General features: G+C 39.8%; 1 protein-coding gene across 2 annotated transcripts in view; it reads left to right on the top strand.

Moving 5' to 3' along the window:
• ano5b (anoctamin 5b) overlaps positions 1 to 26,793 on the top strand; it is a 30,737-nt gene extending 3,944 nt beyond the window's left edge. Inside the window, exons 2-21 of one of the 2 annotated variants that reach the window (XM_037747343.1) lie at positions 3,612 to 3,656; positions 8,896 to 8,951; positions 11,375 to 11,482; positions 13,262 to 13,330; positions 13,520 to 13,804; positions 14,056 to 14,175; positions 16,958 to 17,073; positions 17,207 to 17,341; positions 19,112 to 19,217; positions 19,421 to 19,481; positions 20,294 to 20,445; positions 20,544 to 20,618; positions 20,732 to 20,957; positions 21,197 to 21,375; positions 21,544 to 21,641; positions 23,001 to 23,131; positions 23,297 to 23,502; positions 23,855 to 24,042; positions 25,462 to 25,567; positions 25,667 to 26,793. In XM_037747343.1, coding sequence (XP_037603271.1) covers positions 3,612 to 3,656; positions 8,896 to 8,951; positions 11,375 to 11,482; positions 13,262 to 13,330; positions 13,520 to 13,804; positions 14,056 to 14,175; positions 16,958 to 17,073; positions 17,207 to 17,341; positions 19,112 to 19,217; positions 19,421 to 19,481; positions 20,294 to 20,445; positions 20,544 to 20,618; positions 20,732 to 20,957; positions 21,197 to 21,375; positions 21,544 to 21,641; positions 23,001 to 23,131; positions 23,297 to 23,502; positions 23,855 to 24,042; positions 25,462 to 25,567; positions 25,667 to 25,888 — 2,684 coding nt within the window. In that variant the 3' untranslated portion in view covers positions 25,889 to 26,793. The remainder of the gene's footprint in view (positions 1 to 3,611; positions 3,657 to 8,895; positions 8,952 to 11,374; positions 11,483 to 13,261; positions 13,331 to 13,519; positions 13,805 to 14,055; positions 14,176 to 16,957; positions 17,074 to 17,206; positions 17,342 to 19,111; positions 19,218 to 19,420; positions 19,482 to 20,293; positions 20,446 to 20,543; positions 20,619 to 20,731; positions 20,958 to 21,196; positions 21,376 to 21,543; positions 21,642 to 23,000; positions 23,132 to 23,296; positions 23,503 to 23,854; positions 24,043 to 25,461; positions 25,568 to 25,666) is intronic. The other variant, XM_037747353.1, reaches the window with a different exon arrangement.
• The last annotated feature ends 1,196 nt before the right edge of the window (positions 26,794 to 27,989 follow it).

Below are 27,989 nucleotides of genomic sequence, written 5' to 3'. Positions count from 1 at the left end.
AATTGAAAAATAAAGATAATTTATTCTTCAGCATTCACGTTGAATCACCGTGTGTTGAGTGAACATAATGAAATCCCAATCAGACCTTTTCCGTTTATAGATCCAACACTCACACACTTTATTGTGTTAATCAGCGAGTTGTTAATGAAGACACAAGCCTGTTTATCTACTGTAAGGTGAGCTGTGGGGTAACAGACAGGCTCTTTGTTCAGGCTCTTATCAGGGCAGACACATGTGAAAGAAGAAGAGGAAGGGGTCTGTCCTCACCTCGGTATATATATGTGTGTGTGTTTGGAGTGTATTACCTCGTTCACAGCTGCCCAAACACTGATTTATAGACTGACGTCCTTTTACTGGATGAACACCACGTCTACTCTGACATTATTTACAGTTACACAGCAGGTACGTGGTGTCATCTTCATTCAGTTAATCTAATAAAGCTTATCTGTGGCGGGTTGCCTGGCAGCCAATCATTCTTATCAGATGACTCTTAATAGTAATTACTCATATTTTGAGGTATTTGCTTCCATTTAAGGTGATCCCTCACTCTGCTGCTCTCTGCAGCCACGGCGGATGAAGTCATCTCCCAGCCAGAGGTGAAGCCGAGCCAAAGAGTTGCTATGGAAACAGGCCTTGTAATTGCATTACCCCCTTTGATTGTGGCATGATACCAAATAAGATATAAAGAAACCAAGGTTTCCTCTCAGCAAACTAGAGGACAACTACAGAATTATTTTTTTTGGATCATAATGATCTTTTCCAAGCTTTATTTTTCAGATTAAATGTTGTGGTTTAAGTTTAGAACATGGCTTCCACATGCGCCCCCTCTTTCGTGGCCTATTTACCTGTCCTCTGGGTTCGTGGACATGAAACACTTAGATGAGGGGAAAACAAACACTCTCATGAGCCGTTAAAGTATGTTTTATGAGCTGTTTATAGAACAGCTGTGCCTGTGGAAACTATATTTGTCATATAGTATCTCTTAATAAAAGTCGCCTAGTCTGATTATAAGGCAACAGAAACAAGCATACTTACCCTGTTGCCAGGGTAAAGGTTGAATATCATGCAAGCAAGAGAGCAACTTTCTGTATCCTAATCTGTGTTTACAAGTACTCCTTGGCAACTCTTTCCCTCAAATATGCTTTCCTCAACAAAGCTGATATCTTTGTTGAGGAAGGCATATTTGAGGGGACATGGTATTTCCATGTTATGTTGTGTCTTATGAAGATAATAATACAGTATCCCCTCTACCCTGCACATGACTTCTTGTATAAGAGCTTTCTGGGGATTGTCAGGAAATATCCTGATGATAAGAAAGGAAATTTGTATTTCTCATGACAACACAAACCGGATGCAAACATAAAAACACCGTTTTTACTAAAAAGAAAAAAGGATATTTTTTTACTTTGTCAATATTTTTTCTCTCCCCTCTATTCATGATTCATAGGGTTCATATGTGCCATTATTTGGTATCGATTGGTATTATTTTAAAATAAAGTTCGACGAATTAATTTCACCTCAAGGTCAATTTAGTAGCTATTCAGGTGTAAATCATATCACATGAAGTAGGGCTGGGCAATATGGCGATTTATACAGTATGGTCAAAACAATATAAAAATGTATCATCTATATTTTTCTATATCGTTTCTATGGCGATAAAGGCTAGGCCTTTATTTATTTATTTTTTCTCTATAATATAACTTACTATATTCAGTACTTTTAATTTGTTAAGTATTTAATTCACACAGGAGTATACAAAAATAGGTTTTACCGTGTGGATATTTCATATTGACTATTGATTTATTGTATTGCCAGAAAACATGCTATATTGTGATATATAATGTTATCGAGATATGAAATGACCTATATTGGTACAGAAGATTTTGGCCATATCATCCAGCCCTAACATGACGTGATACTTTGCCGAGTTGAAACTCAAATTTAAGCATTTTTCAAGCCAACGTTGACGAGAAGTCCTTAAAGTGCTCAGAAAAAATTGGGAGATTTGAACATTTACTGTTTCGTGACAACTGGGCAAACACCATTTGCTGACCTTGACGTGAGATTGTTTTGCCAACAAGCTTCCACAATGTTCATGTCTAATGTTTTCACATTGGGCTCATATTTGACTGGAGTAGGTTATGGATTTTCCCTTCTGTATATAGTTAGCTGACTCAACAGGAAACGTGGGGCGAGAGATAGAGAGGATGTGTTGTCAAACTGTAGAAGACCAGGGTTTGAGCTCAGGATGTTGTGGTTTGTCTGTATCATGGTACGCACCACGCCTGCTACACTATCGGGACACATTTTATTCACATGTTTTGGTATGAAATTTAAAGGAGACATATCATGCTCATTTTCAGGTTTATACTTGTATTTTGGGTTTCTACTTGAACATGTTTACATGCTTTAATGTAAAAAAAACATATAATTTTTCTCATACTGTCTATCTGAATATACCTGTATTCACCCTCTGTCTGAAACGCTCCATTTTAGTGCCTGTCTCTTTAAGACAACCTCCCGAAAAAGGCCAGTCTGCTCTGATTGGCTTGCGAGAAAAATATGGTGCACCTTTGTAAAGGTAGTTCTCTAACTGTGGGCGATATATTCCAATGAGCCTGCATGTGACATACAGTAGGAAGGGGAGCCAAATCTGAATGTCTTGTTGAATCACATGTTTTCCGATCTTGGCAGCCCTCAAAAAACTGACTGTGTTGTCTTATGTCACAGTTTGTGGGACTGTACTCCAGTAACCCAAATATATGTGCCCAAGCACTGAAAAATTTAGTTTTTCATATGCCCCCTTTAATATTTCAATCTAGTGCTTTACAATTTCATATTAGTGCCTGCCACATTGGTGTAATTCACACTCATAATCCAGACAGGCACTCAGCGTGTCTGAGACTGTATAGTGGATGACTTTCACTGTGACCCGACCAGAGTACTAACCTGTATCACATCAATATTTCATATACATCTACACGCAATCCATCTGGCACCAACAAAACGCCTGCTTAGAGGGAAGTTGTAGGCAATCTGTGACATGTTTGTTTTTTATCACTTCCCTTGAGAAAAGGTTGATGTCGTCTCAACCCAGAGCTGTGGTTAGTCCGTCTGCACTTGTTGAAGTGCAAAGCAAAACAATGATCTTAGGTGTATCTGTTTGAGAGGAGCAAGCAGGGGGGTCTAGCTGAGGGTAAGCCTCGTGGGAGAGCCACACAGGAGCTGTTAATGGTGCTTTTTTCAGGCAATAGACGCCCACACAGCCTGCTTGAGTCATACAGTAGCAAAAACACAACTATTTGTTATTGAATCAAACCTACATTAGCCATTGCGTCATTTTCAGGTTATCATTACTGCTTGTTTAGATGCTGAGCTACAGATGGAAGCGGTCTGATCACCACAAGAGATAAAATGTTCTTCTGCTGTGCTTTTATGTTGTTTATTTCCTCCGCAGTGCTCAGAGTAAGTGGGCCCTGGGCACTGTTTTACACCGTGAGGCTCTTTGATGGATCAATCAGAGGGTCTCAGCACTGTGTGAGCATGCATATTCACCTCTCCTGACCTGCAGTTTAATACTAACCTGTGTCTTATCTGTCTGTCCTTTAAAGATGGTCTTGCAGTGTTGACCGCATTCAGGATAAACCTGCACTCAGGTACGGGCAGATCAGAGGCTTTATGTGACGCCTGTCTGTCCGTCCTCTCATCATCACCCAGCCTATTTCTCTTTTCATCCACAAACTCGATAATATGTGTCCATATTTCTGTTTTCTGTCCTGTTAATTCTGCGCTGCTTTCCGGTTATTCTGCTAATCAGACCCAGATGTCTGAATGTCTGTCTGCTCTTTCAGCCTCCATTTCAGCTTCTGATTGTATCTGCAGAGCCTGGCTCTTGGTGACTAAATGTGCTGTGTCATGTATTCATGGCTGGAGTGTCCAATCTGCACTGATGCATGCACTCATACTGTATATATGCTGTGTATGCATACAATGTAGAGAGGCATGTGCACACAGAATTCAGGTCAATAAGGTCTGGGCAATTTGACTGTTGTAAATTCTTTCATTGTCAAATGGCAGCCTCTGCCATGGACAGGATAACCTCATCAAATCATTCCCCTGCCTGCTGGCCAATTACACACAGGTGGCCTCAATCCACTGAGGCCATTCATTTCCCTCCCCCTGATTGCCAACTGCAGTCATGTGTGTTGCTTCAAAGACTATATAAGGCCCACAGCAGAGCTCTCTGCTGCATCATCCAACCCTCTGGCCATGTGTCCCTGCGAATGTAAGCCTGTTATTTGACCTATGTTAATTTGCAACCCCTTGTTTTCAAGCCAGTTATTGACCACAGCTTGTAATTGTTCATTTGTTATTTAGTATTTAATTTATATTACTAATTTGATTTATGTATTCTTTTGCACTGCAGAAACCATGGTTTGGATGCCAATAAACCCCCTTAAACTGATTTCGTCGTCCGCTCTTTAATTTGAGAAGCTTAGGCGGTTGGCCCTGCCGGAACCCAAGAAAGTTTTATTATTGACGATGTGTACCGTGAGGAGATTTAATATCTCTGTTTGCATTTAGTGCTGGGTGATAATTTAATATGATAATGTATCTTCTTTTAATGGAATCATATCGTGATGAAATCATATATCGAGATATCATGATACACAATTACGTCCTCTAAATTGATAATAACAAGCACATGCTAACTCAAATATCTCAGAAAATCTGAATTGATAAGAATTCTTCTTATGGGAATACCCCAGTGTAGATAATTTAGTTAATCTGAGTACTCCATATTTGTGTGCATGCATGTAAACATGTCAGTGTGTAGCTGGAAATATTTATTTTATATTTATTAATATTTATATTATAAAAGTATCTATATTGGGATAGAATATTTTGTCCATATCGCCGAGTCCTAGTTGCATTATGCCATTGTTTGTCAGTATTGGATTTTCACAAGATGTTTCCATCAATGTGTGAATTACCTTGATCTTTAAGGTATTTCATTTTGTGGATTTGCAAAAAACAGTCCTATCTGGTTATTTTATCTATAAACAGTTACTCAAGTGACTTCCCAGAAAAAGTCAGTATCTTAATATAAGGTAACATACATGTACACCATTATGGAGAATCTTATCCACATCGCCCACTCCTAGCATCAATCATACATGTGCACAACTGGAAGAAGTATTGATTTATTTTACTTAAGTAAAAGTAGCAATTAAAATAGTAAAAGTCCAGCTTTACTTAAGTAAAAAAGTATTAGCAGAAAACATTTTACTTACAGTATCAAAATAAAAGATCTCATTAGACAGAATGGCCTCTGTCAGAGTGCTATATCAGACCATATTGTTTGATTTGTATTACTGATGCATTAAAGGTGTAGGTCAATCTGCAACGGCAATATATTTTGTAAGCAGGTAATATTCATATGTACAATTTTGATCTTCGAAGTAAATAGTAACTATATCTATCATATAAAAACAACTGAAATGTAGTGGAGTAGGTGTATAAAGTTGTAAAATTGTACTATTGTACTTGAGTAAAGTACTGTTACCTTCCACCACTGCTGGTGTAGCCTACATGTGCTTTTAGCCTTTCAAGTATGAAGTTTATGTTAGTTTATGATCATTTCTTGAAAACATTGAAACATATGCGTTATGTATCGTGCATGTGCTTTTGTGTGTGTGTGTTTGTGGCGACTGAGATATCATGTCACATCCTCTAGTCAGACAAATACGAGACCCTGGATGTCAGTTCAGATTGAGAGAAGCAGCTTCCCTCTCATAACATTTGTTTTGATGACTCACTTTGGGATTCACTTGGGCTCTCTGCTGCCAGTTACATATGTAAAATGAAGCTGTGGAGCACTGAATGGGCATCTCATCTGAAGGCTACGGATGAGAGGCGGCCTTCCTGTTCAGAGGCAATCACCATCAGCGGGAATGGAAACTTCATCAGGTTGTAGTGAAATAGGTTTTGACATGATTCGGCCGGGGAATAGTGGATTTGCTTGCGTCGATAGAGAATGCACAGCCTCTGCTGTTTTGTAATCTCTGCATGATCAGCACATCAATGTGAGTACACCTCCTATTCTGAACTACTGCAGGCCACTGATTTCTTTAATTATTCAGAGTGAGGGAGAATTGTCTGACAGCTCCTCGCTGGCCTTCTCTGGCTAGTGGAGATGTAGCAGCCATGATGGACTTGTTGTCTGAGAAACATATTCCTCTATGTCCCTATGTGGAACACTAGTTCCCTCTTCAGTGGTGTCACTTTGATTTCTAGCCCACTAGATGTTACTGGCATATCTTTTCAGTAAGTTGGCATTCTGCTGGTGGGCATGTTCTCTGTAAATATACAGCAGCTGAAAGGTTATTGGGTTGCTTGGCTGGAAAGTGTGTTAGAAAAAACAAATTGTGTGAGCTTTATAATTTAGTTAATTTGCGCCCTGAAAAGCCACGGTTGCCAAGGTAATTTTACATGAATGAATAATGTGTGATTTGAATATAGGCTGCAGTAGTTATTTTTAGTCCATTCTTTGCCTATGACTGTGCTGAAGTTCTACAAAAAGGCAGGCTACTCTGTATATGACCCCTTTCTCCATTAATTTGTTTCTCTGTGGACGTAGAGACACACTGCTGCAAGGGCCTTTGCTCCTGTTTGCTCAACTCAGGCTCTGATAGCTGGCTGTGCACAGTTGGAGTGAGACCAAAAAAGTGAGACAGAAAAGGAAGGACAAAAACAGCTGCTAAGATTAAAGAAAAATTCAGCTGCACAGTCAACGATGCTTCCCACGTGAAGCCCACTGGAAGAATCACTCCGTCTCATTTGCCCTTTGAACCCCTCGGGGATTCCTACGGTCTGACCGATGGCATGTTTCCATTCCTGCCTGGTGAGTCTCCAGCCTCATCATCATGGAGACACCGCAGCCCCGCTCTCATTGGCTCACGCTGCTGTCTGTCACATCACTGTGGCTAATCAGAGGTTGCAGCTGAGGGAAGCTGGAGATCTTTGAGTCCTTTGTGTGCTGAATGTGTTTCATTTAGGGGGAAGGTAAAAGACTTCTGGTACAGCAGCAGCAGCAGCAGCAACGCCAACACCGGGCCCCTCCCCCTCACTGATGTCTTCACGCAGCCTCCCCCACAGGAAGTGGCCCTTTCCCACCATGCAGGAATAATAGGGGAGCAGAGCAATGCTACATGAGCACATTCCCCCTGCCAGCGTGGAGGGAGAGAGAGGCAACGCTGCAAGAATGTTGTGTGTCATTGTATTAGAGACGAGGAGGTGTGTGTGTGCGTGTACAGCGGCCTTTGTGCTTCTCATCTCTCCATCAGCTCCTCTGCTGATGTTGCCAAGAGTGTAGGATTTTTATTTGGCTCTTGTTAAATTTGTCTGAGATGCTTGTGCCGCCATAACAATTATTGGCCAGCTCATTACTCTTAAAGGGATAGTTTGGTTTTGAGTGAACCTTATTATTATTCTGCATACCGCATATCCTGCGTGGATATAAACAGAGCTTAATTTATAGCTAAGTTACTGGATGTTAGTGGAATACAGAGAGAAGAATACCCACTCCATTGTACTTTGTACTTGTTAGGATAGCGTGGACATTTTTCTAACAATGACCTTTACTTTTGGAGCGATTGTTTTCCCTCGTTGGGTGCAGCTGCATGTGAACAGGAAGGTGGAGCGGATGACTGATTGTCAACTTTGTTTTTCTTTGAAGAAAACGCGTACATGACTGTGGTTTAGTTTGACCAGCCGTCTCTCTGGGTCTCTGGTATTCACCTCTGTTTGAGTTCAGATGCTATATTCGCATGACCCATCTACACACCTTCAAACTGCAAGCAAAGACATAACAAATAGAAAAATACCTCAAAAACCTGAACTATCCCTTTACTGTTATCAGGCCAATAAGTAGGTTTAATCCGTGGTTATAAGCCACATAGGTGTGGATCAGTAGGGCCCTGCTACACCCAATAGTAGTTTTCTATCATTTATTCAAATGGTCTATCACCAAAAGAAGTGACCTCTAGCGACCATAGTAATTATGACAGGAGCAAAAGTGGAAGTCAGGCGCTGTAGTATAGAAATCCGTGTGAGGTGGAGGTCGGGGGTGATGGTTGGGACACAAAAAACAGGGTTTTCACCAGGAGACCGGGCTTCAAACAAGTTGCTTTTAAGTTTTGCTTTCACTTTCACAACGTAGTAGGCCCCTACTGACCGACATCTATTATGCTTACAGTGACCGATAACGCAGTGACCGATAACAGTCGAATCGGGTGCAGCTCATGAAAAGTGTCAGAGGAACATGATAATGCACATAGACTCACTAAAATCTAACATCTTTAAGTTGTTAAGGCTGTTTTAAATTACACTGCCCGATCTTTAGTAACAATCATAGTTTCTTTATGATCTGTTGCTGTACACATATTATATAATGACCGTAACTTAAACACAACTGACATATCAACAGTAATTGTTGACACAACAATTACATACTGGAGACTACATTTCGAAATGGGAACAGTATTGTTGATGCAGTCGGTTGTATGAAATTTATTCTGCACAAATTTCATCTTCGAAGACATATTTTACTTGCTTCTGTACATGTGAGTGTTGTATTGTGGTTGGAGTTAAGGGCCTTGTTCAAGGGCTCCTCAGTGGTGGTAATGACGTTGGGGCAAGCGCTGCCTTTTACTTTCCCCCCCTGATTTATCCTGCCCAGACCAGCAGGATAAATATCCGATTGAACCGACGACCTTCCAGTCACAAGCTCGCTTCTCTAACCTTTAAGCCACCACTGCCCCCTTGAACTGCATAAGGCATTATTTTGATATAAATTAAAAAAAATATGTATTAAAATATTTTTTTCTTTTGCAGATGAAAATGGTGGAGATTTATTATCTGAAAGAGTGACACTGCCTGGACATACAGAGGTAAGTTCTGATGCATCACAAATGGGGAGGAAGAAGTTTGACATTTTGGGAAATGGTCTTATTCACTTTCTAGCCAAGAGTTTATATGTGGGGTAACCACTGGATAATTTTTTGTCTGGGCGCATTGACTTCCTGTTTCTCCGCTGGTTGCTTGGCAACGATGATCTCAATCTGTTTTTATTCTTTGCTAAGCTAAGATATTTGGTTCTTAATAGTTACTGTACCGACACAAGAGTGGTATCGAACTGTCTGCAAGAAAGTGAATATATGTTTCCCAAAATGTGAAACCGTTCCTTTAATTGTTACATTGTTTTTCATCATATTTCTTATTTCTATTTGATCTGTATCGTGTTTGATTGTTATCTGTTGTCTTATGTAAGATTTTCAGCAATAGTTACGGAGGTGTAGGTGGCTTTGTTATATTTCCAAAGTAGTTTTCTTTGTAGCCACGGCATTGTTAATGTCAGTGGTTATGTTTGTTTAATTTCGTAGACGACTGACCTCGTGTCGACTCACTGCTCTCATCGCTGAGTCACAAGACCTTCTGTGTCTCCAAAAGCTCCTCTTGTTTCTCTAACAGCGAGACAGAAATAAACTGTTGTCAGTCTGTCGGGTTTTCAGTGGTACAGTGAAGACAACAAGCAGATGGTTTATCCATCTTAATTCATCACACTGATTATATTATACAGTATGTCTCTGTGATGTATGACTCTGGGATTCAGTGCATGAATGGATAATCTATCAAAATCTTCTGTTGTTAATGTTGTCATTAGGTCAGAGTGTGATTAAATTAACACGATAACAAGCAGCGCTCACGCCCTTTACAAAGAGGTCTGGTAGTAGATGTGAGGGCCTGATAAACAAGCTGGGTGGGGCTCAGTAAACTACTGGATACTGTACTCCCTGTTAACCCTTTAAGGTTTGCTTTTTCACTCATTTATTAACAACACAGGCCCCGTTTCTTTTCAACCAGTTTTTCTCTGCCTTCTTTTGACATCATAAATCTGACTGGAGAATTGAAAGTGGACAATTTTTAATGTAATGTTAAAGTGAACCATGTATTAATATGATTAGTTAAATCAACGTTTAAGAATACATTAGCTTTCACATTTTTAATAAAGTTTGCCGTTGTACTTCAGTACATTTCTGTCATCAAAATAGTTCAGATTAAAATGATTATACTCTGTCTACAAACGCATGTTTTATTTTCTTTTACCTATTTTTATAAAACAAAATGTACGGCAATGTAAAGCCGTACAACAATTAGACAGAATTGGGTCATTCAACTGTGCGACAAATGTAGACTGAAGGTTTGCAGTCGCATCTTATTCCCGGTTGGTTAAAGGTTATGAGATACTAGGGCTGTCAATCGATTAAAAGATTTAATCGCAGGATTGTCCATGATTAATCAGGATTAATCGCAAATTAATCGTAAATTTTGTATCTGTTCAAAATGTATCTTAAAGGGAGATTTGTCAAATATATAATACTCTTATCAACATGGGAGTGGACAAATATGCTTGCTTTATGCAAATATATGTATATATTTATTATTGGAAATCAATTAACACAAAACAATGACAAATATTGTCCAGAAACCCTCACAGGTACTGCATTTAGCATAAAATATGCTCAAATCATAACATGGCAAACTGCAGCCCAACAGGCAACAACAGCTGTCAGTGTGTCAGTGTGCTGACTTGACTATGACTTGCCCCAAACTGCATGTGATTATCATAAAGTGGGCATGTCTGTAAAGAGGAGACTCATTGGTACCCATAGAACCCATTTTCATTCACATATCTTGAGGTCAGAGGTCAAAGGACCCCTTTGAAAAAGGCCATGTCAGTCTTTCGTTGTTTAGCCTCCTTCTCGACAAGCTAGTATGACAGGGATTCAATGGATTTCTTAGGTTTTGTAGTTTCATATGATACCAGTATATTCACTGTATACAAAAGTTGATATAGAACATGTAGAGCACATTTCGCCTCCTCCATCAACTATTTCTGTATAATGACAGGCTGTGATTGTATCGTGTCCAGAATTTCCTGTTTTATGTGGTTTTTCTCCAGTCGCTGTCGTGGCCTCCCTCTAAACAACATTCCCTTGAAATACTTTTCAATGCCATCCAGTGCACCGTGAATGTCTCCTCCCTGGAGTCAGTAGCTTATAACCTAAATTACATGTGTCATTCTGGGACACAATGTGCTTCTCTCTCTCTCTCTCTCTCTCTCTCTCTCTCTCTCTCAAATACTATATGTGTTAATATCTGAGCCCTTCATGTCTGTCTTCAAGATTATGACCGTTTCATTTCTTGCTGTGTCAGTATCTGTTGTGGAAGTATTGCATGTCTATTTGCTTTCGCTTCCCATTCTTTGAGAAGAAGCTTAAAGTGTCACTGTGTTTGTTTGTTTCTCCTTCAGACCGAGAAGCTCCAACCAAACAATGACACCGTGTTCTTCAGGGACGGAGTTCGGAGGATAGACTTTGTGTTGTCTTACGTAGACGACAAAGATGGAGAGAAGAAACAGGTAAGTGTAACAGAAAAGTGACAAGTTGACGACTCAGCTTTTTACAGTGCGGCCAGTGACTAACTAGGATGCCGTTAATGTTACACAATTTATATCCAGAACAGGAATACGTGCCACATTCCACAAGGAGGAAGTGAGAATCAGATTATATATTTTCCACAGACACGCGACACTTGCTGCTGTCAGTATTTGGGTCATGTATTGTGAAAAATAAGGTGGGCCTTAATAAAGAGGGCTGCATCTGTTATTTCAATGTGTCAGATACATGTTTAAAAGGGAAATCCACCCAAATTAAGAATTCCAATATGTCATTTCCATAGCCTAGTATAGTTCAATCAATATTTGTGAACATGATCTACTCTCTCTCAAAGCCAGAAACCAGAGTCTCAAACTTGTGATCGTGGCTCTCAGTGTCATCTATGTAGGAGTGTACTTTATACCCCATGACATCACAAGTCTGTGTTTTAGCACTCTAGTTTTTGGATTTAAGAGAGAGTTGTTCATTTTCATATAAAATTTATAAAACGGTCACTATGTCCTGACAGTAGTGCATGAGACAGATAATCTGAAAAAAATCATGTTCTTTGGCCTCCTCCTGTGCTCCTAATGGGATTTGCAAGATTTCACAGCACCAAATCTAAACAATCAATCAGAGCCGAGCTGTCTCTAACGCAGCTGTCAATCACTGGTCGTGAAACTCGCAAACTCCGATCAAACGGTCAAACTAGGCAGCGCTGATCAAATATGAATCAATATTCTGTTACTGTAATGCCTATTTCTCTCAAATGTTTTCAGAAACATCTTGTAGTGTACTGTTTAGCTGTAAAATTTGAAAGTTTGCTCCGACTGGTGGGCGGTGCTTGGTATTTGCCCAACTGTTTTCAACATGGCGTCCGGGTCACTAACGTTCTCATTTTATAGCTAAACGGTACTGAAAGCAACTACTATCAATTAAAGACGCTGAGAGGCTAAAGTAGGCTCTTTAGTGTGCGACGCGTTCATAAAAATCCGTACGTCCAGATGCATTTTGTGGTGTTTATTAAATGAAAATAAATACAAACAATGACTGTGCTGGATTAACTGAAGTAGATGAAGTGACGTGACGGTCAACAGAAAATGTCAGAGCTTAACTCAACCTCTTTGTCTAAAATCCTGCAGTCCAAGTGAACAGGTAAAATAAAGTGAAACCACACCCCTGTGCCAGTTAATAATTATAAACACAGGCTAAATGCACATTTTGGCTCCTACAAGTACACACAAATATGTTTCCGGTACATTTGTGGCAAGAAATAGGCATTACAGTAACAGAATATTGATTCATATTTGATCAGCGCTGCCTAGTTTGATCGGCTTCCCGAGCAGTGATTGACAGCTGCTGTAGAGACTCCTTAGCTCCGATTGGGTGTTTTGGTTCGGGCACGGTGGAAAATTGCAAATGCCATTAGAGGCACTAGGAGGACACGGAGGAATATGAACATTTTTTTTCACAGATTACCTGTCTCATGCACTACTGTCAGGATATAGTGACCGTTTTATAAAAATACGTTTTTATCATATTTGCTCAAAGTTACCGCCGGCAGCTTTAATCAACATTTAGGTAACTATAAGCATCATATCGGACGCTATCAGCAGATAATAAAGGATTCGGATCGGGACCATTGTGATTGGGACCGTCTGTAACCCGACAACCAAAGAGTCAAAGAGAATGTTTTTAACAGAGACAACATGCAAACACTGTGTGAGTGTGTATGGCTCTCATGTTTATGTGTTTATCTACAGGAAAGGAGGAGGGAGTTTGAGGCCAACCTTGTGAAAGTAGGACTGGAGCTGGAGACAGAGGACAAATCAGTAAGAAACTCAACCACAGAGCACTTGCACCACCTAGTGGATAGTCTGCTGAGGCACACCGTAGACTACAGAAAGAAGTCTTAAAGGGATGGCTCAGTGTTAGACACATTCTACTGCCATCCATCCAGGCACTTAAAGGAAACTGTGTAAAAAACTAAGTATTTTTTCTTCTTCTCCATCAATCCTCAGGACTCCAAAGACCAAAAGACGTATTTCTTGAAGATCCACGCTCCGTGGAATGTGCTGGCCACATATGCTGAGATCCTAAAGATCAAAGTTCCCTTCAAGCTGAGTGACATCCCTCGCGCTCCGGATGCCCCTCTGGAGTTGCTCACACATCCGTTCCGCCTGCCAGAGCACATCATGCATCCACAAGCTGACTACTTCACCTACCCCTTCGACAAGAACAAGACCGACTTCTTCCTCATCACTGACAAGGACACTTTCTTCCCGCCTTCCACAAGAAACAGAATCGTGAGTATTTTTTTTTTATCTAAAATCAGAATACACCTGCTATAATATAAATATCTCTTGGGTCTAAGATTTTATGAATGATAAATCAGTTTAACTCTCACATTTCTTCTGTACAGGCCGACCCTAGGAGCCTGTTTTAGCGTTGTGTTAGAACATGCTTGCGTAACAATGAAGCAAAATGTAAAATGCATTTTGCTAAGAAGTTCCTCCAAATCCCTTAATCTCTTGTTAAACCCTGTCCCTGTTGTAAGGTGTACTACATCCTGACTCGCTGCCCGTACTACAAAGAGGATCGGAAAGAAAGAGACAAGACGGGAATCAAGCGACTAATCAGCAACGGGACGTATACAGCAGCCTTTCCACTGCATGACGTAAGACGCATGGAAGAAAGAACATAAACATCAACGTACATTTACTTTAGCACTTCCATTTCATGAGGTTTTTATACTTCATTACAGAGGGAGGAAACTGTCTCAAGATACTACTTTAATCTAGTTTAAGATTCAACATGCGAGATTTATGACATACGTATATAAATATAAGTAACCCAATTCCTTATTAATTACTTAGAAGTAATGCTTCTTGGATCACAAATATTAAAATGCTGCTTCTATTTCAACCCTCTGAGACCCACAATAGACCCGTTTTTGTCTTCTTTAGGGGGACATATCAGGTCACCAGTAGATGTCACATATAGGTGGTGTACATCATCTGAAAGCTGGGAACCTGGAGATTAATTTGAGATGCAGCTCAGCACTGTGTGTCAAGTTGTTCTAGTCAGAAACTAGAAATAAACATTAATTAATTAAAATAAATTATAAAAGTGTATAAGGGCTTATAGCATTATGATAGAAGTATATGATGGCCATTCCCATGCTCTATTATGGCTCATAAGTTGTTGGAGCAATTATTTTTGGGTTGATACCATTTGTTACACAGATTTGGTGCTAAATGTAACCTTTTTTTACCACTCAAGATTTGATAAAAATTATCAAAAATCCCTCCAAAATAGAGCATTAAGACACCAAGACCTTGACGAACACCATAGAAAAAGCCATGCTGTGATTTAGTATCAAAAGCTTTTGACATTTGGAGATTTCTGCAAGAATTGCATTTTCCAGCGATTGGATGGCGAGCACTTCTGTTCTGGAACCTGCTCAGAAACCCCCTTATTATCAATCTACCTAGGAAAGCCATCCATCCTCTGAATGCTCTAGATCTCTAGTTGGTCATTGGTCACAGGTCATTTTATACAGTGAGGTCAAATTTAAAAAAATGGTCTCACTATATGAAGTGGTTATTATGGGGACTAACATCATTACACATGAATACAATTGAGCTCATTGGATCCACAAGAATCTCAGCTTTACAGTTATACTCAATTTATGTAATTCAAGACAGTTAAGGGACCCCAGTATGCAGAAATATTCAAATACAAAATTTTTAGAATATCACATATCTTGAGGTCAGAGTTTCAAGGGACCTCTTTGAAAATGGCCATGCCAGTTTTTCCTTGCCAAAATTTAGCCTAACTTTGGAGCGTTATTTAACCTCATTGGTCTGAAAGACAGTAAAGTCAGTTGGGATTGCCCGCAATTCTGCGGGTCTCAGAGTTGTTCTAGTTTGTGGTTGTAAAGTTTCATGAGGCTGTGATTATCCTAGAGGTCACCACAGGTTATTTTATACAGTGAGGTCAAATTTCATAAAATGGTCTAACTATAATGAAATGGCTACTATGGGGACTGACATCATCACACATGAATACAATTGGGCTTATTGAATCCAATACCAATGGATTCCTTAGGTTTTGTAGTTTCATATGATATATGTAACTTCACTATAACTTTAAAACTGAACTTGCTACAGCCTCTGAAATACAGCACAGTCAGTTGGGATCGCCTGCAATCCCGCGGGTCTCAGGGGGTTAACACGTGTTGTTTTAACATCTGTTATCCCCCTGAGACCCGTGGGATTGCAGGCGACAGGAGCAGTTCTTTAGAGTGAGTACATTTTACTGTTAATGCTACTTCCACTACCACAACTACTACTACTACTACTACTACAGAGTGAGTGATTTATATAGAAGCAGGATTTTTTATGCATTTCTTTCTTGCTTCTTTTTGTGTATTTGGTTGTGTTTTTTTCTCTGCAACGAGAAAACAAACTTAACAATAAATCAAATCAACAGATAATGTGCACCAAACCGGTAAATCAAAGCATTAAAGAAGTAAATTAACTTACAGGTCACACACATCATGTTGGAGGTCAAAAACAATGATCAAAAGGAGGAAGGTAGCCTATATACTGTATATAAGGCCTCTGATTGACTGGAATGATTGCACCTGAGGGGGGGCAGTTCCTTTTAACAGGAGCATTTGGTTTATCCTCCCTGACTCAGGTGTGGTCATGTGACCCTTCCTAAGGACTTTTAACAACTAATGTGACTTTTACAGATATATAAAAATGTGGTTCTGGACATTTATTTCAAGTGCATTTATATCGTTTGTTCATGCATTTCCCAGTTCCAGAGCAATAATATTTGAATCAGCATGGTTTCAACATAACATAATATAACATAACATAACATATCATAACATAACATAACATAATAAAGGCATATAATAATGACATTGTATAGCATCAAACTGTGACAGAAAATGCAACGAAACTGTTCTAAAAATGTTAATATTAAAAAAAAAAAAGGTCAAAGGAATAGTTCAACATTTACAGAAACACGCTCATTCACTTTCTTGCAGATACGTTTTTTCTTTAATTTCCAAAGATCTATATTTATTAAATATTTATTTATATATAAATTTTAATTATTTTACTTTTACATTTTTCATATTTTTATTTTATTTAATTTTTATTTAATTTATTAATTTTCTTTTAATTTTATTTAATTTGTCGTACCCATGTGTACTCTGGGTGGGGGAGGGAGGAGGAGACATTTTTAAGACTGGAGGGGCAAATAAAACCCTTTTTTGTCGGGCAGATATATGTACATAATATAAGTGGATAAAAAAAACAAAAAAAACAGAATAGTAACTGTTATAGTAAATCTAACCCCAGTATTGAAAATACAAATTTTATGACAAAAAAAAAGATCTTTTGCTCAACAGTCCCATAATGCATTGTTTCTTTTCCTTTCAGTGTCGATACTGGAAAAGGGCCAGAAATGCTGAATGTGAGAGTGATCGCTACAACTTGTACAAGCACTGGGCCAGGTTCTTCTGCTTTTACAAAGAGCAGCCCCTCAACCTCATCAGGTAAACAAGCAACATCTGGATGCTGTCATCTTTTGTTTTCACACAGGATTTAATATTTCTTTCACTGAAGCGTATTCAATGTAAATTCTGTTAAAAGTTCACTGTGAGTTAAATGTGCTGTATTTGGTTGTAGGAAGTACTATGGGGAGAAGATTGGGATCTACTTCGCCTGGCTGGGCTTCTACACAGAGATGCTGTTCTTTGCAGCCGTCATGGGCCTTATATGTTTCATCTATGGGGTGCTCAGCTATGATGACAACACGTCAAGGTTAGTACCACCAGAGGGCATCAGCGAGCTGATAACTATAAGGCCAAAAGTATATGGACAGCCAAATATTACAACCATATGTGTAATATAAAACCATGAACATTAATCTGCTGCTATAACTGCCTCCACTCTTCTGGGAAGACCTTCCACAAAACTGTGAAACCTGGCTGCAGGGATTTGCTCCCACTCAGAGACAAGAACATTAGTGAGGCCCACTGATGTTGGACAATAAGGCCTGACAAGTTCATCCCAAGTGCTGGACAGCGTTGAAGTCAGGGCTTCGTACGGGCCAGTGAAGTCCTTTCACATCAAACTGAGGAAAACCATTTCTTTATGGACCTCGCCTTGTGCACAGGGCATTGTTATGTTGAAACAGGAAATGGCCCTCACAAACTGTGGCGCCCAATTTGACTGTTATCAGCTCATTAAATATATGTTATCAGTCATTATAAGCCCCATAGATGTGGGTCATTAGGGGCCTGCTACACCTACTACATTGTTAAAGCGAAAGCGAAACTTAAAAGCAACACGTTCTAACAGGTCAAACTGAATGAAACGTTACCTTTTGAACACAAACAAAACAGCTTGTTAAGATTTAGGCAACAAGAGCACTTAGCTAAAGTGGCAGTAGGCAGAATATTCATGGCATCTTTCAGCATATTGTAATTCAAACTAGACTTCTGCTCCTCCTCATGGCTCTGTTTTCAGGCTTTAGAAAATCTAGCCCGTGACGGGAGACTTTGACCAATCACAGGTCACGTTAATAGGTCACTTGAACGTTCCTATTGAGCGTTCCTACTGGCTGTGCTCCAGCTGGTGGGCGGTGCTTAGTATTTCCTCAACTGATCTCAACATGGCTGCTGGGTCACAACTTTCTCATTTTACAGCTAAACAGTACACTACAAGATGTTTCTGAAAACATTTGAGGTGAGAAATAGGCGTTACAGTAAAAGAATATTGATTCATATTTGATCAGCGCTGCCTAGTTTGACCGCTTGATCGAAGTTTGCGAGTGATTGAAAGCCGGCTCTCATAGAAGGCAGGCTCTAGCCGGCTCTGATTGGTTGCTTTCTTCTGGTCTGTGAAATCCTGCAGATGCCATTAGGAGCACCGGAGGACACAGAAGCACATGCTTTTTTTCAGATTACCTGTCTCGTGCACTACTATCAGGATATAGTGACCGTTTTATAAAAATGTTTCTACTCCATTTCTACCCACTGCAGCTTTAAGTTAAGGAAACAAAAACACTTAGTTGACTTTAGGGTAAACAATTGTGTTTTGGCTTAAAATAACTACGTTTGAAAAATGAAACTTGGATGCAAACCGCAGTCTCCTGCGTGAAAGCCCTGCATCGCCCCCGACCTCCACCCCATATGGAATTTCACGTATATGTGGGCCCCACAAATATATGAGGCTTATAACCAACGATAATGCCCCTGTAATGACCTGATAACAGTCTAACAGGCTGAAAAGTTTTAATTACACTATTGTCTTAAATAACATTGTATGCTGTTGCATTAAGATTTCTGTTCATTGCAACTAAAGGGTCCGGCCCAATCCAGGAAAAGCAGCCTCGAACCAAAAGTACACTAAAGTATGTGGACAGTCTTTGAGGTGTCCACATACTTTTGGCCATATTAACTCTAACGCCTTAAAGATCATTAGACAGATTTTGATATGCCAATAAAATGATGGTCTGTTCAAAACTGGATGCTAGATGGTTATATTGATTTGCATTTTTTTCTAAGTCTCATTTTTTTCTCCTTTTAGCCATGAAATATGTGACCCCGCTATTGGAGGCAGGATTTTGATGTGTCCACTTTGTGATAAAAAGTGCCCTTTCTGGAAGCTCAACTCTACGTGTCTCTCATCCTGGGTAAAACATTACACCTCATGTGTTTATTGTTGTAAAACCTAAGAGTATATATTACAAACTACAAAATTTGACTACATAAGTGTGTGAAATTTACCCAAATATCTGCAGTAAATTGTATCCTGCTGAGTCAGCAGTATGTCACCCCGTTTATGCCCAGCGTGTCTCTGAGGAACTTCTTTTTTTCTCCATATTCTCTCTTCCAGCAATCCCATCTGTTTGATAATGAGGGAACCGTGTTCTTTGCCATATTTATGGGGATTTGGGGTAAGTGTCAGTCGATGCTGTTCTTAACTGAGTTTAACCCGTGTAGGAGATCCAATATAGTCCCCCTCCTGTGAGACAGATTTTCACAGTTAAAGCCTTTTCACACCAAAGCATCAACCTTAAATCTTTCTGCTTGAGCCCAGAACAAGATGCCAACACAATTATGCTGTTATGTACTCAGCAGTCGCCCAGCACACTGAAGGCCAAGAGTGCCTAAAAATGGGCCTCATGAGCAGCAGTTAGCCAAGAGGCATCGTAGCACAGCTGAAACACATTACAACTCCTAAAACTCAACACAGGCGCTCTCTGTTTTTAGTCAGTGCAACATGATTCATGTCATAAAAGGTCAGTCCAAAAAATGGATGGACACATCATCATTGTACAACTAAATCTATTTGTTAAAGGTAGAGCTGCAACGATTGATCGATTAGTTGCCAACTATTAAATTAATCCCCAACTACTAGTAATTTTTTAAGAAAAAAAGTCTAAATTATCTGATTCCAGTTTCTTAAATGTGAATATGTTCTGGTTTCTTTACTCCTCTATGACAGTAAACTGAATATCTTTGAGTTGTGGATAAAACAAGACATTTGAGGACGTCATCTTGAGTTTTGGGAAACACTGATCAACATTTTTCACCATTTTCTGACATTTCACAGACCAAACAACTAATCGATTAATCGAGAAAATGATCAACAGATTAATCGACAGTGAAAAGAATCATTAGTTGCAGCCCTAGTTAGAGTTGGCTCCCAAAATACAGATTATAGATTTACAACTTTTTGTTTCCTTTCTTCCAATACATTTTGCAGTAACTCTGTTTTTGGAGTTCTGGAAACGGCGTCAGGCCCGGCTGGAGTACGAGTGGGATTTGGTGGACTTTGAAGAGGAACAGCAGCAGCTTCAAATCCGGCCCGAGTTTGAGATCCGATGCACCCACAAGAGACTCAACCTGATCACTCAGGTGCTTCAAACATGGAAATAAACATGATGAATATTATGTTCTCAAATAATAACATAGTACCTTCACTTCTAAAACAATAAATAATGATAATCTTTCAGGACATGGAGCCATATCTCCCCGCCACCAGCAAGTGTGCTCGCTTCTGCCTCTCGACTGCCACTGTTATATTCTGGGTAACTGAATGTTTAACTCTGTTTTTGTCTGCTATTTACAATAATAGTGAGTATTTTTCCTGCCTATAGCCACATACTGTCAACAGCTTTACATGTGTGTGTGTTCCCCACAGATTTCACTGATCGTGGCCTGTATCATCGGGGTCATAGTGTACAGGCTGGCCGTGCATGCTGCCTTTGCGAGTATAATTAAAGACCCTATGAGGAAGATCCAGGTGGTGGGCAGGTTCATCACTCCACAGCTGGCGACGTCTGTCACCGCCTCCTGCATCAACTTTGTCATCATCATGATCCTCAATTTCTTCTATGAGAGGGTGGCCGTCTGGATCACTGACATGGGTAAAGAGATTTAAAGGAACAATGTGTAACATTTCGAGGGATCAATTTGCAACCACGCCACTAGATGTCGCCAAATCCTACACACTGTACCTTTAATCTGACATTTACTGAATCCAAGAAAGACTGAGAACCTAAACACAAATGACAGGAGTGTACAATAGTCATCATTGTGTCTTAACATGGAACCGACACCTTTAACATTTTATACTGATGTACTATCTGGTGTTTGCTTCCTGCAGAAATCCCAAAGACCCACCTGGAGTATGAGAACAGGTTGACAATGAAGATGTTCCTCTTCCAGTTTGTCAACTACTACTCGTCGTGCTTCTACGTGGCCTTCTTCAAAGGCAAGTTCGTGGGTTTTCCTGGCGACTACTCATACATGTTTGGCAAATGGAGCAAACTGAGGAATGAGGAGGTGAGTTTTCTGAACCGAGATGTATTTCTTATAATTAAACAAACGAGCAGATTCATGCTGTAACACATTTTTCTACCAGTGAGGACAGCTTCATAATCTGGTGCTGCCAACAGGAAGTGCATCAAATGAAAGTGTGTTACGTAAACTAAAAAGCATTTGCTGTCCTAGTGCGACCCTGGAGGCTGTCTGATTGAGCTCACCACACAGCTGGTGATTGTGATGTCAGGAAAACAACTGTGGGGGAACATTCAGGAAGCTCTGCTGCCGTGAGTCCATCAAGTCTTCATTATTCACCTCAATAAACCACAACAAGAGGAATTCTTTTAGTTAATTTTATTCTTTCTTTTGACAAGATCAGTATGTTGTGTGCACAAGTTATCATCTAGTGGGTGTAAGTAGATTAACCCTCAATAAATATTATTTCCTACTATGCAGCTTCAGATGCACACAAACACAATGTCAAAATGGAGAGAATTCAATTGATTATGTTTTATTTTTTACCTCTGAATGTCACACAATGAAATTCTTGCTTCTCCAGCCCTCAAAATTTTAAAGAATAGCCTTAGAGAATAAACGTATTGCCAAGAAAATGCTTCAAAGTTTAGAAGAAAAAGATATTATTAGACAAACTAAATCCTGAGTGTTGACTTCACAGAAGGAAGTACTTGTCAAAATCAACAAAACAGTACATCTGGCACATGTATGACAGGTTAAAGCCTTTTGGTGTGTGTACAGCCCGTTCTCCCATGGCGTCAAATACCGACACTTAAGGTACCGTTTAGCGCCGGTATAAGACGCACTGGGTTTTCCATTAACTACAATGTAAACCTATCTGTGTCAATATTAACGCTGAGGGAAAGTGCGCTGGGAGTGTGGTGACGTAGCTTTAAGACCGAAGAAACACACCGGACGGGCAGGCGGGCGGGAAGGGAGGATGGGTCAAAGAAACAGAAGGCTTTCATCCAGGAGACCGCTGTTCATGTCCCCTGTTCACAACGTTCAGTGTCATTTTCACGGTACAAACGTAGTAGTTTTAAGCCTAACCATGTCGTTTTTTCCTGAACCTAACTATAGTGGTTTTATTGCCTAAACCTAAGCACTTGTTTTTGTTTACTTCACAATATTAAGCACATGTTTACTGAGACTAAAAAGAGTGACACCGAGGGGTCTGACAAAGCGACAGTATATGACTAGTTGGGATGAGTATTGTTGAGTGTATTAACGGCTTCAGATGGAAAATCATCCGTCTAAATGCCTATAAAACAAGGGGTAACCTGAAAGTTGTTTTTTTTTTATAGAGGAATTTAATATTATTTAGAATATATAGAATTAAAAATGCAGCGTAGCTGTTGCAAACTTGTATGCATAGCTTTAAATAAGTTGTTCCCATCACATACGTACCTTGTGTGCACAACATACTGATCTTGTTCCAAACCCAAAGAAAAAAGATATGTATATATAATTTATTTTTATTTCAAGTGTTTTTCAGACTAGAAGACTGCAACTATAAATAGTGTTGTTACTGTGTCATGTCTCTCTGGAAATGTCTTGTTGGCCTTGTGCACATCCCAACGTCAGGTCTCAGCAGTTTAACGTCTGTTTCTTCTTCGTGGGCTTCTCGACAGGTTGATGCGTAACTGGTGGAGCAGCAGAAAGGGCCGGCACCATCCTGAGAACCATAACAGCCGCTGGGAGCAGGACCATGTCCTGCTGAACTTCACCCAGCTGGGGTTGTTTTATGAGTACCTGGAGATGGGTGAGATACTTCACTGACCTTGTTTACAGTACAGAGATCATATCTGGACAGGAGATCAAAGATCAGATGCTGTCTTTTTTTCTGTCCCTTCATTACATTTCCTTGTTTTCCACTCTGCCTTTTTATATCACTAACTCTGTCTGTCTGCTCTGCTTGTCTTTTCAGTGGTCCAGTTTGGTTTCATCACGTTGTTTGTGGCCTCTTTCCCCTTGGCTCCGCTCCTGGCTCTGTTCAACAACATCCTGGAGATCAGGGTGGATGCCTGGAAGTTCACCACCCAGTTCAGACGACCGGTGGCGTCCAAGGCCCGAAACATCGGAGCGTGGCAGGAAATCCTCAACGCAGTGGCAATTTTGTCTGTTGTTACCAACGTGAGTGTTATATGTGTAGTAGTGTGTGAGTATGTTTATCATGCATGTACAGTTTATGTTGTATTTATTTATTTTTCCTGTACTCATTCGTGTTTTAATCTCTTATTTTCACAAAAAGCCCTTCTAGGGGTACAGGTGTTGCAAATTAGCATCCGCTATAAGCACTATGATAATTGCATCAGATAGACGTTTTTAAGTTGTCTGTGTACGTTGTATTTGTCCCTATCAAATAAACGATGAAATAAAAATATGTATACAAGACACTATGCATCAAAATAATGTTTTTTGGCAGTAGTTTCACTGCCGACACAAACATTTCATTGAAAGCCTTTTGTGTTTACTTCTGTCCCAGGCTTTCATAATGGCGTTCACCTCAGACATGATCCCCCGTATGGTCTTCCTGTATGCGTACGGTAAAGACGCCAGCATGACGGGCTACGTCGACAACAGCCTGTCATTATACAACATCTCTCAGATACTTGAGGAACACATGCCCGAGGAACGAGACTACTGGTTTGCTAACTCCACTACCACCTGCAGGTATTTGAGCTTAAAGTGCTTGCTGTGCATCTGGCTTTAGCTTATTTTTTGTTTTCAAGAGCTTGAAAGCTGCACTAATCAATATTTTTATATGAACAAGTGTTCAAAATGAGTAATGTGTAATGTGACGGGGTTGCTCCTAGTGACAAACCCACAGAAAGAAAATTGTCACCAGACTCTTTAGTACCCCTCTGCTCTATATGGAGCTGTTCAGCATCTTTCTGCTCATTGTTTTGGTTTTATAGCCAACTAGAATGGCACTAGGAGAGCGCAGACCTCCGCAAAGGTGCCTGACTTTAAAAACAGATCACAGATCACAGCTGGCAGTACCATGAGGTGGTCGGCTTATTATTAACACGGTGTGTTTCCGTGTAACGTATCGGCCGATGCCTCTCTGATTCAGCAGCCTTGTTATGTCTGTATAATGTTACACTACGTTGTCTGTCATCCCGTCATCTACCGCTTTTTTCTTTCTCACTGCGGACGGCCAGCAGCTCCCGCACACATGTCCACACACGTATCTCTCTGCTTGAAGAAGGAAGAAGGCGGGGTCATGCGTCATCAACACGTCATCAGTCACACTGCGCATGTGTTAGACCCTGTGGGCTTAATGCTCTGGCTGATCGGAATTCTTAAAAAAATTCCTGAGTCCGGATCATGATCCGGATCGGCACCAAAATCTAATGGATTGTTCATTGTACCACACCCCAACCCTCCAAAACATTCCATCGCGAACTTTTGGAGTAATCCTGGTCACAGACAAACAAACAATATAACTAATTCATAACTATGTTTTCATTAGTGTGTAATCATCTGAAAATAAGGATCGTTGTGTTTTTGTAGGTTTAGAATGAGCCCTTCATATCTACATAGGGAGCGGGTCCTCTTCATGGAGTCCGCCATGTTTCTACAGTAGCCCAGAACGGATAAACCAAACACTGGCTCTAGAGAGATCCTTTTGCGTTTTTATGTTACCTGAAGACCACCGTAGTTCTTCAACACGCTTGTGAAACTGCGGTAACATGAGCCGCAGAGTGCAAAACCGTGATACCGCCAGCCGCTGTCTGACTTCCGTTGCTCCTAAAGTAGTGTTCATATGGTAAGGATGGCCTCTGAGCGAGGCGAACGGCGTTACTATGGTTTTGCACTCTGTGTCTCACGTTACCGCAGTCTTGTAAAGGGAGGAGTGAGCGGAGGGGTACTCAGTTGGTTGCAATCTGCAACCACACCACTAGTTGGCACCAAATCCTACACACTGTACCTTTAACATCTGAATGAATACCTTTTGCTTTAATTCAAGAATAATTATTACGTGTTTCTATTGTTTGATCTAGTACGTTTCTATAGCATTCACTGGTGTGTATCAGCACATTTTACATTAATGAAAAATGACTGACTGTATGATGTTGTTTCGTACAGATACCGTGATTACCGTTACCCTCCAGGCCACCAGAAGGAGTACACTCACACCATGCAGTTCTGGCACATCCTGGCAGCCAAAATGGCCTTCATTATCATCATGGAAGTAAGACAACACAGCTTTATCCACACTCCTTACTCTAAAGAATAAACGCTCAGAATTAAAGGATCTTATCTTGACCGTGTGATAATTCTTCCTCCGCAGCATGTGGTCTTTGTGGTGAAGTTCTTCGTGGCGTGGATGATCCCAGACGTCCCGTCAGGCGTGAAGGCTCGGTTCAAACGAGAACGCTATCTGATTCAAGAGGACCTGCATAAATACGAGGTGGAGAAGGTCAAACTCCAGATGAGCGCCAGTTTCATCACAGAGCCGCCGTCTGAAACGTCGCCGATGACAGACAAGCATGAAGTGTTGTCCGAGTGCTAGCCTCCTGCTTCGAGGCAAGAATGGACATGTCCACATACAAGGGCTCCTGTCTTTGGGATAAAAACACTATTATCTTTTATTGCTGAATGGACTCCTATATTAGGATCTGTGTGGAGGCATCAGAAAAAAAAAAAAATGCAACATTTCACTTTGCTTAAAATGAGCTTCATGAGTGGATGAATCTATTCCTGTGCCATATAAAAGACAGTTGGAAAATAACAGCAAAGAGCAAAAAGATTGTAACTGCAGCTTGTATCATTCCCCGTGTAATGCCTTCAAACTCTCCGTTTGTCATGACTGAAAAATATCTCTGTATAGAGTTCAAGTTAGTGGTGTTGAATATGTGACATTAGGTGTAATTACCCTTTAAAGATATCATTAATTAAATGTTCTGCATGTGTGATTGTTCTGATGAGAATAGAAGATGAAGGACTGGACTGTTTAGAAAAGAAGGTCAATGTTTATGGTTAAAAATATCATATCATTTTAGGGATATATCTTATACAACACATCATTTTTATGTCATTAACTATTAATGTGAACTTTATACTAAATTGGTAGCAACACAATGTTTATTTCCCCTGATCTATAGCTGGGCTATGAGATTGTCAGTTCTGTTTTTTGAGTGTATCAAGTTCAGGAAAAACTGTGCATTTGAAAACCAAGTACCTCCACCATGCTGCAGCCATACTCTAACAATCAGTACTATGGTGAGACAGCAGCTGCAGGCTCATGCATCTCACCTTCCAGATGTATTTCCAACCTGCTACGGGACCAATTATACAATTTTTACCAAGAGAAATAGACTACACAAAGACAAATGTTCTGTTTTAATACAATCAGTTTGTATGCATGTGAGTTTAGGTTGAATGGCTATAAATAAATGGGCTATATTTCTGTTTTCAGATTTCACATTATTGGTGTCTCCACATACTGTCGGTATAAACGGCATAAAGTGTAACCTTCATTTCAGAGATCAACAGAAAGGAGAAGAACTAACCTGTTTGGGATACATGTGAATGACGATTTCAGTGAAAAGAAATGACTTTTAGTAGCCGGTTCATACTCTCTATGTGGTTACTAAGTGTTGCTGTAGATATGAAGAATATATCATCTATTTAAATGGGTTGTAGTGCAATTAATTTATTGATTTGCTTCTGCTCTGCAGCCTGAAGCTTTTGTATTTAGAGTTAATCCTCTTTTAAAGATCTGTCTTATCAATTTACTTGCAATACCTAATTTCTTATTTTGTATTATTCATCACCTCATAACAAGCCGTGTTAGTTCAGACAGTTCTTCAAGTACATTTTATGATATAAATCGCTACTTTGTCAAGGGACCAGAGAAGTAAAAAACTCCTGAGATTATATTTCTTTACAGTAGATTAGTCATTTATGAGATACAGGATCACTTCTTAAGCTTCACATGCATTAAGGTGTGTTTGTATTGAAACCTCTTTGTAATTTACTCTGTAAATTGTGATTCCAAATTATATTTGACCAAACCTGAGTAGCTCTCATCTCAGGATTAAACATCTGCTAATGTTTGTTGAGCATCACCTGCTGAGTGCTGTTTACAGATGTCAGACGAGCACGATGCATTTCCCAACAACCAAATGCCTTAAACCTCTGTGCTTACTTGTTTTTGTATGATTTTGTAATGACAGAGTTTCCTATCTGAATTCAAAACCTGTTTCCTATGATGTGTTGCTGCTGCCAGTCGCTGCAAAGTAGCTGTTTTGTCTGGTTTAATGTGCATGAACGGCTGTAAATACTTTTGTCTGTTATATGCTAGGTTCACTGTAGCTGATTGTACAGAAATGCAGTAAAGCTGTTAATATTCACAATAAATAAAGAAATAACTAGTTTTAATGTGAGTTTTATTTTCACGTAGCCTGTACAGCAACAAAAACGCAGATGTTTTAAGATGTATAAAACACTCTGTTTGAACAATAATTAGTGTCTCATAAGGTTTTTTCCACAAAAAAGTAATTTCCTCATTGAAAAAAATCTTAATCTATGAATATGTAAATATTGTTCATTTCAAAAGTTCAACTACTGGACACAAGGTGTCTCCATCTTCACTGTAAAGTCCATTCTCA

The sequence above is a fragment of the Sebastes umbrosus genome, chromosome 2 (genome assembly GCF_015220745.1).
Source record: "Sebastes umbrosus isolate fSebUmb1 chromosome 2, fSebUmb1.pri, whole genome shotgun sequence".
Lineage (NCBI taxonomy): Eukaryota > Metazoa > Chordata > Actinopteri > Perciformes > Sebastidae > Sebastes > Sebastes umbrosus.
Note: the sequence above shows the minus strand (reverse complement) of the source record. Positions and strands in the feature narration are given on the sequence as shown.